General features: G+C 55.3%; 8 protein-coding genes across 8 annotated transcripts; 5 read left to right on the top strand and 3 right to left on the bottom strand.

Moving 5' to 3' along the window:
- Positions 1-258: 258 nt before the first annotated feature.
- Positions 259-1,129, top strand: LTR77_002300 (uncharacterized protein; the record flags this gene model as incomplete). The annotated part of the gene is made up of 2 exons (XM_064799559.1): positions 259-324; positions 392-1,129. The coding sequence occupies 2 exons, from the start codon at positions 259-261 to the stop codon at positions 1,127-1,129; spliced, it is 804 nt and encodes a 267-aa protein (XP_064662314.1).
- Positions 1,130-1,314: 185 nt separating this feature from the next.
- LTR77_002299 (uncharacterized protein) lies at positions 1,315-1,940 on the top strand (the record flags this gene model as incomplete). Its single annotated transcript, XM_064799558.1, has 3 exons — positions 1,315-1,412; positions 1,468-1,654; positions 1,710-1,940. 3 exons carry the CDS (start codon positions 1,315-1,317, stop codon positions 1,938-1,940), a joined length of 516 nt encoding a protein of 171 aa, XP_064662313.1.
- A 309-nt stretch (positions 1,941-2,249) lies between these two features.
- LTR77_002298 (uncharacterized protein) lies at positions 2,250-2,829 on the top strand (the record flags this gene model as incomplete). The annotated part of the gene is made up of 2 exons (XM_064799557.1): positions 2,250-2,465; positions 2,530-2,829. The coding sequence occupies 2 exons, from the start codon at positions 2,250-2,252 to the stop codon at positions 2,827-2,829; spliced, it is 516 nt and encodes a 171-aa protein (XP_064662312.1).
- Positions 2,830-3,240: 411 nt separating this feature from the next.
- Positions 3,241-3,793, top strand: LTR77_002297 (uncharacterized protein; the record flags this gene model as incomplete). Its single annotated transcript, XM_064799556.1, has 2 exons — positions 3,241-3,585; positions 3,659-3,793. 2 exons carry the CDS (start codon positions 3,241-3,243, stop codon positions 3,791-3,793), a joined length of 480 nt encoding a protein of 159 aa, XP_064662311.1.
- Positions 3,794-3,892: 99 nt separating this feature from the next.
- LTR77_002296 (uncharacterized protein) lies at positions 3,893-4,093 on the top strand (the record flags this gene model as incomplete). Its single annotated transcript, XM_064799555.1, has 1 exon — positions 3,893-4,093. The coding sequence occupies one exon, from the start codon at positions 3,893-3,895 to the stop codon at positions 4,091-4,093; it is 201 nt and encodes a 66-aa protein (XP_064662310.1).
- Positions 4,094-4,233: 140 nt separating this feature from the next.
- LTR77_002295 (uncharacterized protein) lies at positions 4,234-4,584 on the bottom strand (the record flags this gene model as incomplete). Its single annotated transcript, XM_064799554.1, has 3 exons — positions 4,234-4,258; positions 4,318-4,448; positions 4,510-4,584. 3 exons carry the CDS (start codon positions 4,582-4,584, stop codon positions 4,234-4,236), a joined length of 231 nt encoding a protein of 76 aa, XP_064662309.1.
- A 644-nt stretch (positions 4,585-5,228) lies between these two features.
- Positions 5,229-9,378, bottom strand: PYC1 (pyruvate carboxylase; the record flags this gene model as incomplete). Its single annotated transcript, XM_064799553.1, has 6 exons — positions 5,229-5,333; positions 5,393-6,690; positions 6,845-6,947; positions 7,081-7,922; positions 7,976-8,857; positions 9,033-9,378. 6 exons carry the CDS (start codon positions 9,376-9,378, stop codon positions 5,229-5,231), a joined length of 3,576 nt encoding a protein of 1,191 aa, XP_064662308.1.
- An 870-nt stretch (positions 9,379-10,248) lies between these two features.
- Positions 10,249-16,027, bottom strand: CHC1 (Clathrin heavy chain; the record flags this gene model as incomplete). Its single annotated transcript, XM_064799552.1, has 10 exons — positions 10,249-10,605; positions 10,659-11,109; positions 11,168-11,361; positions 11,417-12,421; positions 12,484-12,848; positions 13,115-13,518; positions 13,578-14,261; positions 14,329-15,679; positions 15,738-15,903; positions 15,962-16,027. 10 exons carry the CDS (start codon positions 16,025-16,027, stop codon positions 10,249-10,251), a joined length of 5,043 nt encoding a protein of 1,680 aa, XP_064662307.1.
- Between the last annotated feature and the right edge of the window lie 422 nt (positions 16,028-16,449).

The following is a 16,449-nucleotide window of genomic DNA, read 5'->3' as shown; positions in this document are numbered from 1 at the left end:
GGTAACCAGGATGGCGCGTGGTGTGTCACTTCGTCGGCGATAGTGAGGCTGATATCAAGGTTGAAACTTGGTGTTGCTGGTCGGGATGTGAGTTGTGTATTGGAAACAGCAGCAATGAAGTCCAGCAGGCCGCGAGCACTGACGCGTGAAGCTCGCTCAAAGGCGGTGAGCGAGTCAGGTGGCGGCAGAATTCTAGCTTTACTTCCAACTACAACTCCACCACTTTCACATGCTTGAGCCAACACGATCGTTGGCAAGATGAATGCGCTGGTGGGCTACGAGAGTAGCGATGACGACGAAATCAAACCACAGAAGCCAGCCAAGGTAGGCCATGACATATTTCAACCACTGAAAGGCAACGGATACCTACTAACAATGTGTGGCATGCCAGATAGCGAAGACTGCGGCGAACGAAACGACCGGAGCAACGACAGTCAACAGTAGCGCCGCCAGTGAAACATCAAGATCAGCAGTGGATGCTGTAACGGCAACCCCACCTCAACCTCAGCCAGACGATCCTGTCAAGCAATCGACCCCCGCAGCACAACCACTTCCCGGACCAGCACCAGGACCAGGTACAGCACCCCCCAACGCTACCACCACAAGTTCAGCTCCGGTCACTCCACCTCTATCACCCTACACGTCTACCCGCACCCGCATCCGCAACCTCACAATGCCCGCCCACCCGAACTTCGACATTCCGCCGTCCCCGCCGCGGCCGACCTCACCTGACTCCCTAGCTGCCCTCTCCGCCACCACGAAGAAGTTCGAGCGCTTCCTCGAGCTCAAGCAGAAAGGCGTACATTTCAACGCTCGTCTCCAATCCTCTTCCTCGCTCCGCAACCCGAGTCTGCTACCCAAGCTGATGGAGTTCGCGGGCGTGAGTCAGGAGGACAGCTATCGTAGTACGCTGGATGAGGAGGTAGGAGGAGTTCCGGTAAGATGGGGCGAGGGGCATTATGTTGAGGCATTGGCGAAGGAGAATGAGCGGTGGCGGAAGAAGAAGGCGAAGGAGAGGGAGAAGGTGGAGTTTGTGTCGGCGAAGGCTGGTGGGAGCAGTACGGTGGGGACGCCGAAAAGCGGTGGTGGGGGAGAGGGTAAGAGGCGCAGTCGCTTTGATCAGAAGTAGTGGGCGAGGACCTTTCGCTTGCGTATCACGTGCGCTTTCTGCCCAATCGGGCGTTAGCACGAGCGAAAGTCTGCGAGTCCACTATTCTCCCCAGGCTGTATTCCCACGCTTGGAATCTTCACATCCACTGCGCCTGCGCACAAGCGGCAGACCCACGCTGCTGCAAGCACTGCACCACTCCCGCCATGAACCAGGTCATCAAGCTCATGCAGCTCGACTTCGTCATCATGAACAGCAACACCTTCCCCAGCAACCCTAACCAGCAAACGCGCACCTTCACGACGTCACCTGCGCTCGAACAAGTCGTCATGCGCTACAAGGACGACTTCAAAACTCAGGCCGGCAAATACACAGATGATCACCGCCTCCTCCGATGGTCGCCAGTTCAAAGTTCAGGAGATTGTTCTAAGGGCCTTGTGCCCGAAGCTGAACGAGCGCGCTGCTGCGGACCAAGAGTTCACTTTTGAGAACGGTCAGGTTCTCTGCGGGTGTGTGATGAGGGAGAGTGGAGACGAGGTTGCGAAGGTAGGAGGTCCGGCTATAGCTTGGACGTTAAGCAGGACTGATCTGGTGTTAACAGTTGCTCGATGAGGCATACGACAAGATCGCCTTCTCCGAGGCGAAAGACGACTTGGGTGCTACGACGAAGCGTACGGAGGACCTTACTATGGAGGAGAAGAGTGAAGATGAGTTGGCTCTCGAGGCTTCAGCTGTTGCTAGACGTGCTATCCACCGGGAGATAGCTCGTCTGGAGCGCAATTCGGAGCGCAGGGCGAGGAGGAGGGGATGCGGCGAGAGAGGAGAAGCATGAGATGATTGGACGGATGGCAGAGGTCTCACTGTCAAGGACAACTGACTGCTGACAATCTGACGGGAGGTTAATCGAAGACCGGCTGCTGGTTCGAAGGAGGCTATGGCTTGGATCTTGTGAGTCCTCAACAACCTTCATCAATTTCTTCACATGAGTATCACGTGCGCTTCCAGATTAGTGAATGTTACATGTGATTGCCAATTTCCAGCGGCCGTCCAGCAGGTTTCGCTACAAGACTGCGCGCCCCTCCCCAACAAGACCACGCTTTCGTACCTCTGTCCTGAGAATTCAGGACATCATCCCGCTACCATGCCGTGCATGCCCACCACCTCCGAGATCATACAGGACGGGTACAGGACCGGCGAACACTCCGACCTCACCATCCAATCCTCTGATGGCCGCCTGTTCAAAGTCCACCAGATGGTGCTCGAGAAAAAATGCCCGCACCTCATGTGGCGCTGTGCCGACTTTGGAAAGGTGCAGAAGCATATGTTGCTGAACGAAACTGGAGACGAGATCAGCAAGGTACGGTTGATCCCATCGAGCGCCACAGAATTCCTCTCGCTGACAGAGATTGCTTGCTTGCTAGTTCCTCGACGAGGTCTACGAGATGCCCTCCAGGTGGAGAAGCGAGCGGATGCTTCAGCGCACGACGCAGGATATGAACGATTTTACTGTGGACGATCGAGCGAGTGTTGATGTGGCGATGGCGGACGGTGGTGACTATGGCAAGGGTATTGCTGAGGACAAGACGGTGGAAGACGGCGAAAAGTCTACTGACCCTTTCGACGAGATGGGAAAGGGGTTTACGCAGGAGGCGCTGGCCCGCTGGTACAGCAGGCCCAGGGAACGTACGAAGAAGTGGAAGGGTGTGCTTTCAAAAAGCTGAGGGGAGGGGATTGGTACTCGGGTCTGCAGGGCTTCTCCAAGTCTGAAAGGGTAACGGTAGAGGTGCTGGGAGATCGAAGACTGGCTGCTGGCTCGGAGAAGCATGGTTTGGCCACTCGAGCAGAAGGTCAAAGCTACTCTGTGACCAAGCGGTCTTTCCAATCTAGCCACCACTATCGAGTGTGAACGGTACGTCTGCTTTCCATTCACATGCCTTTTCACATGCCTTTTCGCATGTCTTTTCACATGCTCTTCCTGCCCGTTCCGGCTCTAGGGTGAGTCAAAGCTTGCCGATTGGCCCTTGTATGGCGCCCTCCTCACACGTACAATCCCGATTCTTCACCTACTCATACCAAATAACTCTCAGCAACCTCTCCGAACTGACCATACCCTCCAAACACTAGAGACGGTTATGGAACGAATCATCAAGCGCCTACAAGACGATTTCATGGCCGCGGACAGGGTGTGGTATCGAAGCCATCTCTTTGACCAGGCACCTCGCTATGGCACGCTGCCAACCGAACCAGAACAGATTGTCTTGAGCCTCAAGAACGACTTCAAGACCCAGGCTGGTGAACTCACGAACATGGTTGTCTACTCTTCCGACAAGCAGGTTTTCATGGTTAGCGAGCTCGTTATGGGGACTTTGTGTCCGCAGCTCAGGGAGCGTGCTGTCGAGTACCGCACGCTCGATATCGAGGCCGATCGCCGCGCGTGTGTTGTCCGTATGAGGGAGGGAAAGGAAGAAGTTGCACAGGTAAGCAGTTCGATCAGGTTCTGATTTTGGCCTTCACTAATACTGAGATTATAGTGGTTACATGTATGATCAGATCGTTCCTTCGGACGCCAAGACGGAGGTGATCAGTACGACGAAGCGTATGGACGACCTGACTATGTGCGACATGGATGGTGGCGGTTCGGAAGACTGGAGAGTCTGCTACGGCTCAGGAGGTGAAGCGTCTTGAGCGGAACGCAGTTTGGAGGATGCGAAAGAAAAGTTCTCGGCTCAGGAAGCCCAGGACGACATTGTTGGGCACACAATAGAGCGCATGACAAATCTCACCATGGAGGAAACTGTGGGTATCGGCACGACGGAAGAGATCGAGCGCGACCACCAACGGCGCGGTCTGGGAGGTCAGACGGAGGGCGGGGATGGGGCGTGGGTCGGTGGAGATACCGAAACCGCTCATGCTATGGCGATGATGGACATGATGCTCTGGAAGAAGATTGTGGAGCTGGTGAAGAGAGATGCAGTGCATTTGTGAATGGCAAACCCTCAGGGATCGACAGGGTTTCCGAGAGGTTCGTAGCAGGCCGGAGACTAGCAGCTGGATGAGGACAGAGACCGAATGCTGAGCAAAGTTGTTATGATGGATGCTTTCGTCTACATTCCCCAATCCACACGCTACTTCGGCTGTGGCTTCGTCATACTACGCATCAAAAGTCAGCAATTCATAAGAGCCAACAGTTCGTTGCAGTGAGCACCCACCTATCCCACACGTTCCCCAAAGCTCCCTTGGGCTCAGACTGGTCCGCAAGACTCTGGCGCTTGGTCTCGGCCCTGTCGTTCTCGGGGTGACGCTTAGCTTGCTCCATACTGTTGAAGAGCTGGCCGGAGGACTAGGAAGTATTAGCAATCTAGCCTGATATTGAGACGTCGGGATGGCTAAGAGGGACTTACGCTGCGGCCGTCGTGCTTCACGCTGGTCATGGGGTTGTGGTCGCCCACTCCGTCTTGAGGCTGTTGAGAGGACATAGTGGTGGTCTTGTAGTCTGTAGTCTTGTTGGGAAGCTGTGTGTTGTGTTGTTGATGGTAGAAAGAGAAAGGGCGTGATTGATGACGACCTTCTAGAGCTCCAAAGACAAAGAGAATCTGCAGAAGTCACGCACTCACAAGCCACGAAGCCAGACTCACTGCATCCAACTAGTTCCTGTACGCCCGACACCGCGTGCCATCGTCCGCAAGGGGCCGAGCGGACAAACATTACCTCCTAGGGTGATTAGCACCCAGATCGTGCGTCAGCCATTGGTCTGTAAAGATCTCTTCACGAGATCCTGCACGATCGTGACAAGCGTGATACGCAAGATGATGGCATTTGCTGACACAGGCAGCTGCTGCCGGTTGGTGATTGGATTGCGCGATGGAGAACACGAAGCTGGTGAAACGCAGGGAAGAGGTGGAAGTCGAGAACGTCATGTGGGAAAGCTTGAGCTGGCGAAGCTTTTGAGAAGGGAAGTCTGGAACATTGGAAGACACACACTTCTGCTGCCTCGTGATGTGGACAAGAAAGCTGTTGACATGATAGGTTGATTGCTCTGCTAGGTCTTCTTGCTGCGCCGCTACACCCATGAGCCGTCTTCATAGTAGCATAAATTTCCAACTCAGCTCCAACAGCCCCATCACTTGACAATCTTGCAAATGAGATCCTGGCTATCGACCGAGTCACCACTCTTGACGCCCAAGTCGCCCACCTTGCCTGAATGAGGCGCGCTGATGACCATTTCCTGTCGCACACGTTAGCTTCCTCGTCACAAAGTGCGTGTTCGAGGCGGGATAGACATACCATCTTCATAGCACTCAAGATAGCAATAGGATCGCCCTTGCTGACCTCCGCATCCTGCTTCACCCGCACCTCAATCACCACACCGCTCATCGGCGCACCAACCTGGTTGCTGTCGTTGGCATCCGCCTTCGGCCTGCTTACAGTCTCAATGGCTGCGTGTTGATCATCCACAGCGACTGATCGCATTTCACCGTTCAGCTCGAAGAACACCTCGCGTTGACCAGTCTGCGTGCTCAGTGGGCCGACAGCCAGAAGCTTCAGGATCAGCACCTTGCCCTTCTCGAGCTCGACGCTGAACTCCTCGCCAACCTCTGGCTTGTTCAGGAAGTAGCGAGTAGGCAGGACGGAGAGATCGCCGTACTTGGAGCAGAATTCCCTGTAGTCTTCGAAGACCTTCGAGTACATGACGTAGCTGGCCACGTCCGTCTCCGAGCAGCCGCCGTACTGCTCCTTCAGCTTCTTGCGCACATCGTCGAAGTTGATGGGGTCGAGGTAGAGGCCTGGTCGCTTGTCCATCTTGCGTCGGTCACGGAGAGCGCGTGTGCGGAGAGGCTCTGGGAAGCCGCCATATGGCTGGCCCATGAGGCCCTCGAAGAATTCAAGGACCGAGGACGGGAAGTCGAGTTCTTCGGCCTTGTCGATAGTCTCCTGGTAGGTGAGGCCATTCGACACCATGAACTGCGCGAGGTCACCAACGACCTTAGAGGTGGGTGTGACCTTGACGATATCGCCTAGGATCCGGTTCGCGTCTTCGTACGCCTTCTTCGTCTGTGCCCACTGACTCCCAAGACCTTGCTGAGCCGCTTGGAAGATGAGGTTGGTGAGCTGACCACCAGGAATCTCGTGCTCGTACACCTCTGGGTCGGGACCAGTCAACCAGGCTTCGAACGGAGAGTACATCATCCTCACTTGCGCCCAGTATTGGTCGAGAGCGCGCACGTGCGTGGAATTGAGACCCGGGTCGTGCTCAGTGCCCTCGAGTGACGCCAGAATGGCACCGATGCTGGGTTGTGAAGTCGTGCCGGACATGCTGTCTGTAGCCGCATCGACCGCATCGGCGCCGGCTTGAGCGCAAGCAACCATAGAAGCAACGCCAGTGCCTGCAGAGTCGTGCGTGTGGACGTGGATGGGAAGGTCTGGGTACTTCTTGCGGATGCCGCCGACCAGCATAGTAGCAGCCTTGGGCTTCAGCACGCCTGCCATGTCCTTGATACCGAGGATGTGCGCGCCCATGCCCACGATCTTGTCGACGAGGTCCATGTAATAGTCGTAGTTGTACTTCTTGTTGGGGTTCAGCACTGTGAGCAAAAGTCAGTAAACCCATCTCGAGCATCCAGACTGCCTCCTGCAAGAGCTTATCGAACTCATGAGCACCACCAGCGGCAGTCTACTGTGGGAGAAATCTGGCCTCCCGACTCCCATTCGCGCCCAGGGGGCTACAGGAACACTTACTATCACCGGAGTAGCACAACGCCCCCTCAGCAACACCCCCAGCCTTCAACACCGCTTTCATGCCCACCTCGAGCTGCTCCACGTCATTTAGGGCATCGAATACCTAGAGTGCAGGGTAGAAGGGTTAGCAGGTGTCTCGACGGTTTCAGGGGAGGTGACAAGGTCTCAGAGCGCCGCACTGTCCTCAAACATTGGACGTGTCTCAGAGAACCCTTTCACCCGTCAGTTTGACGTACCCTGAAAATATCCATGCCGTTCTTCTTCGCCTGCTCGCAGAAGTGGAAGATCGCATTGTCCGGTAGCGAGGAGTACGCCACACCATTGGCGCCACGCAGCAGCATCTGGAATGGAATATTCGGCACCAGCTTCCTCATCTTCCTCAACCGATCCCATGGGTCTTCGTACAGGAAACGCATGGCGACGTCGAAAGTTGCGCCGCCCCAGCATTCGAGCGCCCAGGCGTTGCTGAGGGCATGGCTGGTCTCTTGTGCAATCTCGCAGATGTCGACGGTTCGGACGCGGGTCGCGAGGAGTGATTGATGGGCGTCGCGCCATGTGGTGTCCATGAGCAAGCAGCCCTTGTTCTTGCGGACGGCTTTGGCAAAAGCTTCTGGACCTTGGTCGACGAGGATGTTGCGCCAGCCGGTTTTGCAAGGCTCAGAGACGTTGAGGTTGTTGCCCTTCTCGTCTTTCAAGACTGGCTTGACGATGTCGCCCTTGAACTTTGACTCGCCGATTTGACCTTTGATCTGGCTGCCGTTGACTGCGATGTCGCCGAGGTACATGAGCAGCTTCTGTGCGCGGTTTTGGCTGCCGATGAGGGAGAAAAGAGATGGCGTGTCGTCGATAAAGGTCGTCCAGCAGGTGCCCTCGATGAACGTAGGGTTGGAGAGGAGGGAGGTAAGGAAGGGGATGTTGGTCTTGACGCCTCGGATTCGGAACTCGACGAGTGCTCGCAGCATCTTCCTGCGCACGATCTCGTAGGTTGAGCCGTGGCATGTGCACTTCACCAACATACTGTCGTAATGTGGTGTAATGATAGCGCCGGCAAAACCGTTCCCACCATCGAGACGGACGCCTATATATAATAGTCAGCAACATGTTGTCTCCTCCACAGCATTCGAGACTCACCGTTCCCGCCAGCTGAGCGATAAACCTCAATTTTGCCGCTATCAGGGCTGAAATTCTGTGCCGGGTCTTCAGTAGTAATACGGCACTGGATCGCAAATCCGCGCGTAGAGATCCGGTCCTGCGTCAACCCAAGCTGCTGCAATGATGCGCCAGCCGCGATCTGGATCTGAGCGGCGACAATGTCGATGCCAGTAATCTCCTCCGTAACAGTGTGCTCGACCTGAATACGCGGGTTGATCTCAATGAAGTAGTAGCGTCCCTCTTGGTCAACCAAGAACTCTGCGGTACCTGCGTTGCGGTAGTTGGCTTGTTTCGCGAGCTTCACGGCGTCATTCAGAATGTTGTCGCGAGTCTCAGGGTTAAGGTCTTTTGCAGGTCCCATCTCAACCACCTTCTGATGTCTGCGCTGCACGGAGCAGTCTCGCTCGAACAGGTGGACCACGTTGCCATGGCTGTCACCGAGCAGCTGCACCTCAATGTGCTTTGGTCGGTATAGGAAGCGTTCGATGAAGACAGTCTCGTTGCCGAAAGCGGATTTGGCCTCAGACGTCGCGCGCTCGAAGGAGTCCTTGAGGTCCTCCTGCTTCCAGACCACACGCATGCCTCGCCCGCCTCCGCCGAACGCAGCCTTGATGATGATTGGGAAGCCATGTTCGTCCGTAAAGTCTTTGGCGGCCTCGTACCTAGCCACGGGGCCTGGTGTGCCTGGCACGGTAGGGATGTTCGCCTTGAAAGCAAGCTCACGCGCTGACACCTTGTCGCCGAGATCGTTGATCGTCTTTGGGCTAGGTCCGACCCAGATCAGACCTGCGTCCTCGACCGCTTTGGCGAATTCGTAGTTTTCGCTCAGGAAGCCGTAGCCAGGGTGGATGAGCTGGACGTCTGCGAAATAGTCAGTAAAGATCAACTACCACCGTTCATCTCCCGCCCAAGAATGAGACAACGCCCGGCAATCTGTATGCTGGCATAGAGCTTTTTAAGACCAAAGCCGTTCACCACCCAACCACTCCACATCACCGCCACACTCCTCGAAAGAAAAGATATAGACCCAACTCACCATGCTCCTTAGCAATCCTAATAATCTCATCGCCCGCCAAATACGCACCCACGGGCGTAAACTGCCCTCTCTTCCCAATCACATACGCCTCATCCGCCTTCTGCCGATGCATCGACAACCGATCCTCGTAACTGAACACCGCGACCGTCTGCAGCGACAGCTCGTGCGCCGTCCGGAAGATCCGGATCGGGATCTCGCCGCGGTTGGCGACGAGGATCTTCTTCAGCTGCATGATGGAGCTGTTGGCGCGCAGGCGCTGGTGGACGGTGTTTTTGCCATGGTGGGTCTCGCCGTCGGGGTCGCTGGTGCCGTAGTCGCCTTCGGGGCGCTCGGCGAGGACGGACATGGTGGTGGTGGTGGTGGTGGTGGGAGGGGAGAGTGGTGGGTCGCTTATGCCACGCTGGTTGGAGGTGGGATGGTTATAGCATGTGCGAGGGGAGGTGGTGTTAAGTGAACGTTGACACGCCCGAGTGGATAAGGATATATGACCACACCACTGCGATGACCAAGAGGACTGCAGGAGGAGGTAATCAGGCACGTTCAGAGGGGAGAGAAGTTTTGTGTTGACAAGGCAAAAGCAAGAAGCTCGTCAATGGTAAGCTAGTTTGGAAGAGCTCCCACTTGCAGCTCATCTTTTCCTATCTCCACCACCCAGCCCCGCGCACCGCGCACTGGCCGAGGGCGTTCGGGCGTCAGGAATGCTTTATCCTGGTCCCACGTCCTCCCGAAGCAGCGGGTTGATATTCAGGTACCCGTTGATGTTACTTCCTAGTTTGTCCTATACCACGGAGACGTTCGTTGTTCCAACCATCGTTCAATGCTTCTCCAACCCGACAAAGCATTCATCTGATGATGTAACACCTCACGGGCCACTGCCACGCCTTCTTATCGATGGGGAACCCACATGCTTTTTCTTATCACACCGCTGCCGGTGTAAACAACCCAAAGCAAAACGTAAAAGACCGTTCGAATGTCTTATTCTCCAAGACACAAAGAGGTTCAGAAGACCATGTGAGACGGAACAGATCAACAGTATCACATAGCAGACTCGGGATTAAGATCACATGTTCTCTCTCCACTACTGTACAGGGCAAGCAGTTCCTGAGCCACACTGGCTCCCTCGCCGAAAACTCCCGCTGGCCATGCACGCTCGTTCCGTAACTACCCACAGCTCTGATTGTTGCCGTCCATGCAACGCTCTCCATCATCTCACACTTCAAAACCCACCTCGGTAGCCCGTTGGCTGGGGCATGATGCCGTTCGGTTGTCCATACGGTGTTGGAGAAGGCGCCTGCATGCCTCCCTGCGTGAGCATCAAACGACTGCCCCCCAAGATTGGCCCGTCGTCCTCAGGTCGCTTGTTTTCTGCCTCCCGAGCCTTGCGCTCATCGTTGTCACGCTTCAACTCCGAGATCGTGGCCGACTGCTGTGCCATGTAGTTGATCATAAATGGCATGGTGAAGTCGTTGAGGCCGTGGCGCCACGACATTTCCATGACGGTGTGCATCGGGAGGAGGTCGTAGCAGGCGTAGAGCATGCCGACGTAGCACTCTTTGCTGCCAATGTCGACGAACTACAAGGGTTGTTAGCGAAGGCCAAATTATGAAAATGATGGAGTGGACTTACGTATCGGATGAGCTCCTCGACGACCTCCGTCTTGCCCGACATGGCCGAAGTCTCGATGGCGTCCTTGTACAGCTTGTCTTGCTTCGACAGAGCGATCGACTTGTCCCACCGCTTGTTCTTGCGGTAGATATTCGCAGCGATCTGCCTGAAGAAGACGAGGTCGTGCTTCTCTAACCGCTGGGCAAGCGCAACAGCCTCGTAGTTGTCGAAGTTCTCAACACTGTCGCGGAGTTGCTTGTGGTCTTCCTCTTCGATGAGAAGCTCGTTGATGGCATCGTTGACGGCGCGCTTGTTCTGCGACTGCACGTTGAGCAGGAAAGGCTTGATGAGTGGGATGTTGTCCGACTTCTCGAACATGCGAACGACTCTATTGACGTCGATGCGTGGCGTAAGAGCTTGAAGAAGATCCGTGATGAGAGAAGGCTGCTCCTGAAGGTAGAAGTTGAGGGCCCTAGAAGGTTGATGTGGTCAGCAAGTGTCTCAGCATGGCAAACGGTTGTGGATCTGACCTATAATACACTTCGACATTTGAACACTTCACGATGGTCTCCTTGAACGTGTGGTGTTCCCAAGCATCGGCAGCGCGCTCCATCATCGCCAGAGCCGCGTTGTCGTACTCATCGTAGTGCTGGTACAGGAAGACAAGCTCGGGCCAAAGGTGTGCATCCTCGCATGCGCGAATCATCTTGGGTATGTTGATCCTCTGAATAATACGTTAGCAAGCAATCGTATCTCGGGGAAGGTCGATTTGGACTTACGCTCCAGAAGATCCGCAGGTGCTCCATCACACGCTCGGGATGATGCTTGCTGAGCGCGATGCCCAACTCTGTAAACATTCCCATGTGTGCCCTCTCCAATCCCAGACCAGCCTCAAGCAGGGAGATGAGCTCATCAAAGTACCCATTGCGCTCGTACTGCTTGACAAGATCCGCCAGCTCATCCGCATGCACGATGAGGTTGAGACCGCAGATCTGAGCAAGACGGAATTCCTTCTTCGCCACGCACGCCTCGTTGACCTGCTTCCAAACCTTGACGCTGTTGGCCTTTCTCGCGCACTCCACGGCCGCCTGGTAGTCTTCGAGGTGAACGAGCGTGGTCGCGAGCTTGGCCCAGTTGGAGATGGAGCTGAAGAAGATCTTGGCAGCCTCGTGGTAGCCTTCTGCGTAGGCCTTGTCACCAGACTCCTCGATGTTGGCGACGTTCGTGCCGCGCAGGAACTCCTCAAGCTCTGGCAGTTGGTCGGTGCGGGCGTAGCAGAAGGCGAGACCGGTGTCGACAGCAGGCTCGCGGAGAGTCTTGCGGGCCATGCGCAGGTACTTGATGAGCTCTTCGTCCTTGCCAGCATGCGTGCCGGTCTCGATGACCTCAAGGAAGTTCGAAGGATCTTGGGCTCGAATGTACGACTCAATCGCATCCGTGACACGGAGACCGTCGAGCTGAGCCTTCGCAACCTTGCTCCATACTTCCGGCAGATCGACTTGGTCAGCGTACTCCTGGGCTCGGTCAATGCTGACAACGTGTTCCACAAGGACGTTGGCGGCTTCCGTGTGGTTGTTGGCCTTCTTGTAGATCAAGAATGCCTCCTCGTACATGCCAACCTCAATACACTGCTGGGCAATGTCATCGGGGCTGTAGTTGTCAAGGCTCTGGATGTAGCCTGCAACACGGCCTCGGTCGGACTTCGCGGCTGTGAGCATGAGCAGGTTTTGCAGGTTGGAGTTATCGCTGAAGGTCGATGGCTCGAGGATGATCTTCTCGAGAAGCTACAGGAGAGAGACATTAGCAATGTTACGGTTTGGCAAGGCTTTATCGCTATGGTTCGTACCTCAATCAGCTCAACTGGCAGGTCAGAATCAATGAACGCCTTGACGGCGATAGACACCTGCTCAGGATCCTGGCTCTCCGGCACGGCAGTGGAGATGGTCTGGTCCACCAGAGACCGACGATGCATGTTGTTGTCCGAGAGAACGTATTGCCAGATCTCTGGGTCGGCGCGACCAAGCAGATATCGTGCTTGGGCCTTGAACATAGCGTTCTCGTTCGTGATGCTGATGAGCTCGAGGTCGTTCTGGCCCTTCTGGTAGGCGATGAAGGCAAGGTTTGGATCCCGCTTCTCACAGTACTTTCCAACTTGCAACGTATCATACATGTTGTTCTCTTTCAAGAACTGCTCCGGGTTATTGTTGCTGTCTTCAGGAGGAGTCAGTACGAATTATCCCACAGATTCATAAAGTGATCGAATTCTCCGAAAGCGCGACGGGCACGACGATAGGAGAAAGGTGCTGTGGAGGCAATGAGAGGACTGCAGGGCTCGGAGAACAGGTCCTAAACAGGGCGCGAGCTGTGCCCGATACCGTGTTCTCCGACGCCGAGAGGGCAAAGAAAGTTTGGCAAGATGGTGGTCGTCGCACAGTGGCGGACCAGGGCCCGGAGAAAGGGTGCAGTCTGATACGTACCAATGTAGATCTTCGCCAGCGCATTGTAGACAGCCTGCTGCTGATTTCCAGCCGCAAGCGTGGACTCCAAGAACGGGAGAAGCAGCTTGAGACGGTTTCTGCTCTCGACTTCGCCAACAAGCTCGTCGATCGGGATGGACTCTGGCGGCACGGATGCGAGCAGCGACTTGATCACAGACTCCTCGCAATCCAAATCGATGAGAGTCCCGATCACAGCCGGAGCCTTGCCAGGGTTGACCCGCTGGACGTACACCTCGATCGACTTGAACTGCTGGTTCTTGTACAGGTAGAGCACGAGGTCGTGGATGAAGTCGAAGCGGTCGCAGACGATGATGAGAGGGAGCTGCTCGGTCAGTCGTTGCTCTTTGAGGAAGTTCTTGACCTTCTCAGGGTCGTAGAAGTTGCTAGAGATCTGTTAGCAGCGATCTTGAATCACAAATGGGTTTATGGGAAGAGAAGATACCTCTCCCGACAGATGCGCTCAACCTCCTGCAGCTGACCCATCTTCGTAGCCGCCTCGATGTACTTGAAGGTGACATCCTTGTCCTCACTAAGATTGACGATACCACCAAGGTAGAAGTAGAGGCCCTCCGCAGTACGGTACTTCTCAAGCAGATCGATGATGCGAGTAGGTCCAAGGAGGTCAGAGTACTTCTTCGCGATGTTGATGACCGCTTGCAAGTTCTGGCGGATGTTGACCTTGAGCATCTCGTCCAAGCACTCCAGCGACAGCTCGACGGTGAGCTTGCCGAAGTAGTTGATCAAGAACTCTTCGGGAATGCGGTCGCTCTGAACAATGATCCTCTTGATCGAAGCTGGGTCCTCGTAATGCTCCAGAGCGCGGGTCAGCAGGCCAGCATTTTCGCAGAGCGCCGCAATCCTCGGCCTGTCGTAGTATGAGAACATCTCGTTGCCCAGAATGGCGTCCGCGACTTGCGGTGCACTCTGTAAATTCATCTCGAGAAGACGGGTCTGGAGAGCGCCCTGCTCTGGCTTGTTTTGTCCAAGGACATCGAGGAGGAACGAAGTTGCTTGCTGAATCATGCCTTGAGATTGGAAGACATCGACAGCCCGGTCAAGGTCGAGCAGCTCCGGATTCTCCTTCGCGATGCTAGTGGCGAACTCGGATCCCTTCTCCGGGTTGACACTGTGTGGAAAAGAGATTGTCAGCAACGATATCACCAGCATAGCACTTTCGGTGCTCGAGAACGTACCGAGTGATGTGCTGGAGCAGCGAGTTGTAGTCAGGGGTGTAGCCGACCGACTGCGAGTACGACAGGATCTGATCGAAGTTCCCCGACTCGGCCATGGCTGCAATCACCTTCTGACTGCTTCCTGCCTCCTTGTATATGCGCTCAGCGAGTGCGACGTCGTGTAATCGGACTAGATCACCAAGTTGCTCAGAGCAGCCAAGCTTGCCCTCACCCATCCACTTCTCGAGCAAATGCTTCCGGTTCTGCTGAAGTACTGGCCTCGCAAGCTCCAACGTCTCGTGTTGGTTCAGCTTGCCCTGATCAAGAAGCATGCCGAAGTACTGCAGGATGACCGACAAGGACCCTTGCTGCGCAGGCGCATTCTTGAACTTTTCTATAGTCTGAGGCGTGCGCAGGAAGCCTTGTGGGGAGTTGGCGGCGACTTTGGCGGCTGCCGTGAAGTCTCCCTGGTTGAACAGCTGATCGAAGCGCTGCTGGTAGAGGTTGTCGGCTCCCGGCAGTCCAGCTCTTGATGCCAGCTTGTAGGCCAGCTCTGCGTTCTCGGAGTTCTGCAGCAGGTATGGGATGATGGTGTTGTCGTCGACGCTGACTGACAAAACCTGCCCCTTCCTGTTCACGCCGATAATGCCAGAAGACTCCTCATCCGCCGCAGTGGTGAAGATGGTGTCGCTGGAAATGCGGTTCATGAAGATGGTGGTACCGGTCTCGAGGTCGTAGAGATGAATGAAGCCGAACTTGGTCACGAGGTAGATGACCTTGTACTTCTTCGACACCTGCATCGCGACTGGGAAGTCACTGTTTGCTTCGGCGGGGAAGTAGATGTCGACTGCCTTCTTCTGGAAGACGGGATTCGGTGCCTGGTGGTCGACCTCGACGATGTGTAGCTTCGCGCCAGTCGCCGTGCGGTTGGCAAACGTGAAGAGCTTGGTGTCCGAAGAAGCATCCTCCATACGCAGAGTGCCAAATGCCGCCGCATGTCCCTCAATGGCTTGACTGATACCGCGCTCTTTGGAATACAGCTGCATGCTACCCACAACTCGTCCTTGCTGCTGCGAGATGCCGACCACGACCATCCACTTCTCGTCATCGCTCACGCGGTAGTTGATGATCTGGCAGCCAGCGAGGTTCTGGTTGCGGTCAAACATCTTTTGCGGTTGCGTTTGCGATGGATCGAAGATGTTCCAGTGATAGACGCTGGTATCCGTGACAAGTCCCAAAGAGCTCTCGCTCAGCCACTTCCAGAACACCACATCCTCTCCCATCCCCGTGCTCTTGATCTTGCTCTTCTGCACCAGGTCGAAGATCTGAAGGGTTCTGCCGCCTGCTTTGAGAGCAATGATTTCGCGGTTCCCTAAAGTCGTATAATCAGCCAATGCGCGCGATCAGGGGTGGAATGAAGTCGGACTCACAGTGCATAATAGCGCTGTCGGCCTTGATGGGCCGCTTCATCACGCTGTTGCCATTCTTGAGGTTGACGATGATGACCTCAGGCGAGGCATTCTCGTCAGCCTTCTGGCGCACACATATGAAGTGGTCGGATTCTAATGTTGTCGAGTTGAATCCTATCGATTGTTGCTGCTGCTTGTCAGCTTGCGTAACTTCTCCTTTTCGTTTGCGCCGCGATCCGACTCACCAGGATGCCCACGGAGTTCAGTTGGAGAATCTCCGTGAACTTGATGGGCAACGGCCTGTTAGCCATGATGTGTGGTGTTCAGCGGGACAACCGCATCAAATGGCTGTACTGGCGCAACGCCGTGTTCCTGTTGTCGACGTCTTGTTGCAGCCCGGGCTGTGCTCGGCGCTGGATGGAATTGGGGGCAAAGCTTTCGACGGAGAAGCAGAGGTTCGAAAGGAGCGAATGAGACTCGTGACGACGTAACAGGCGCTGTGGGTGGAGGGGGTGGTATTAAGGAGTTGATGGTGGTCAAAAAGTCGGCTGCAAGCTGGCGTTCGAGCTGGAGTTGTCGCGATGGCGAGCCGCTAGCCAGGAAGGGAATTGATCTTGGCGGTCACGTGCAGTTTGTCACGTGCACATGCTATGTTCCATATTTCTACTCTGATTTCACTTTTGTTTCCAATTAAGCCAGAATGTAGAGCGCGAGAGTGTGTATATACGAAGAC

This window comes from Saxophila tyrrhenica (assembly GCF_035928015.1).
Source record: "Saxophila tyrrhenica strain CCFEE 5935 chromosome Unknown scaffold_3, whole genome shotgun sequence".
In the NCBI taxonomy this organism is placed as follows: Eukaryota; Fungi; Ascomycota; class Dothideomycetes; order Mycosphaerellales; family Extremaceae; genus Saxophila; species Saxophila tyrrhenica.
The sequence above is the reverse complement of the archived record's forward strand: the minus strand, read 5'-3'. Positions and strand labels throughout refer to the sequence as shown.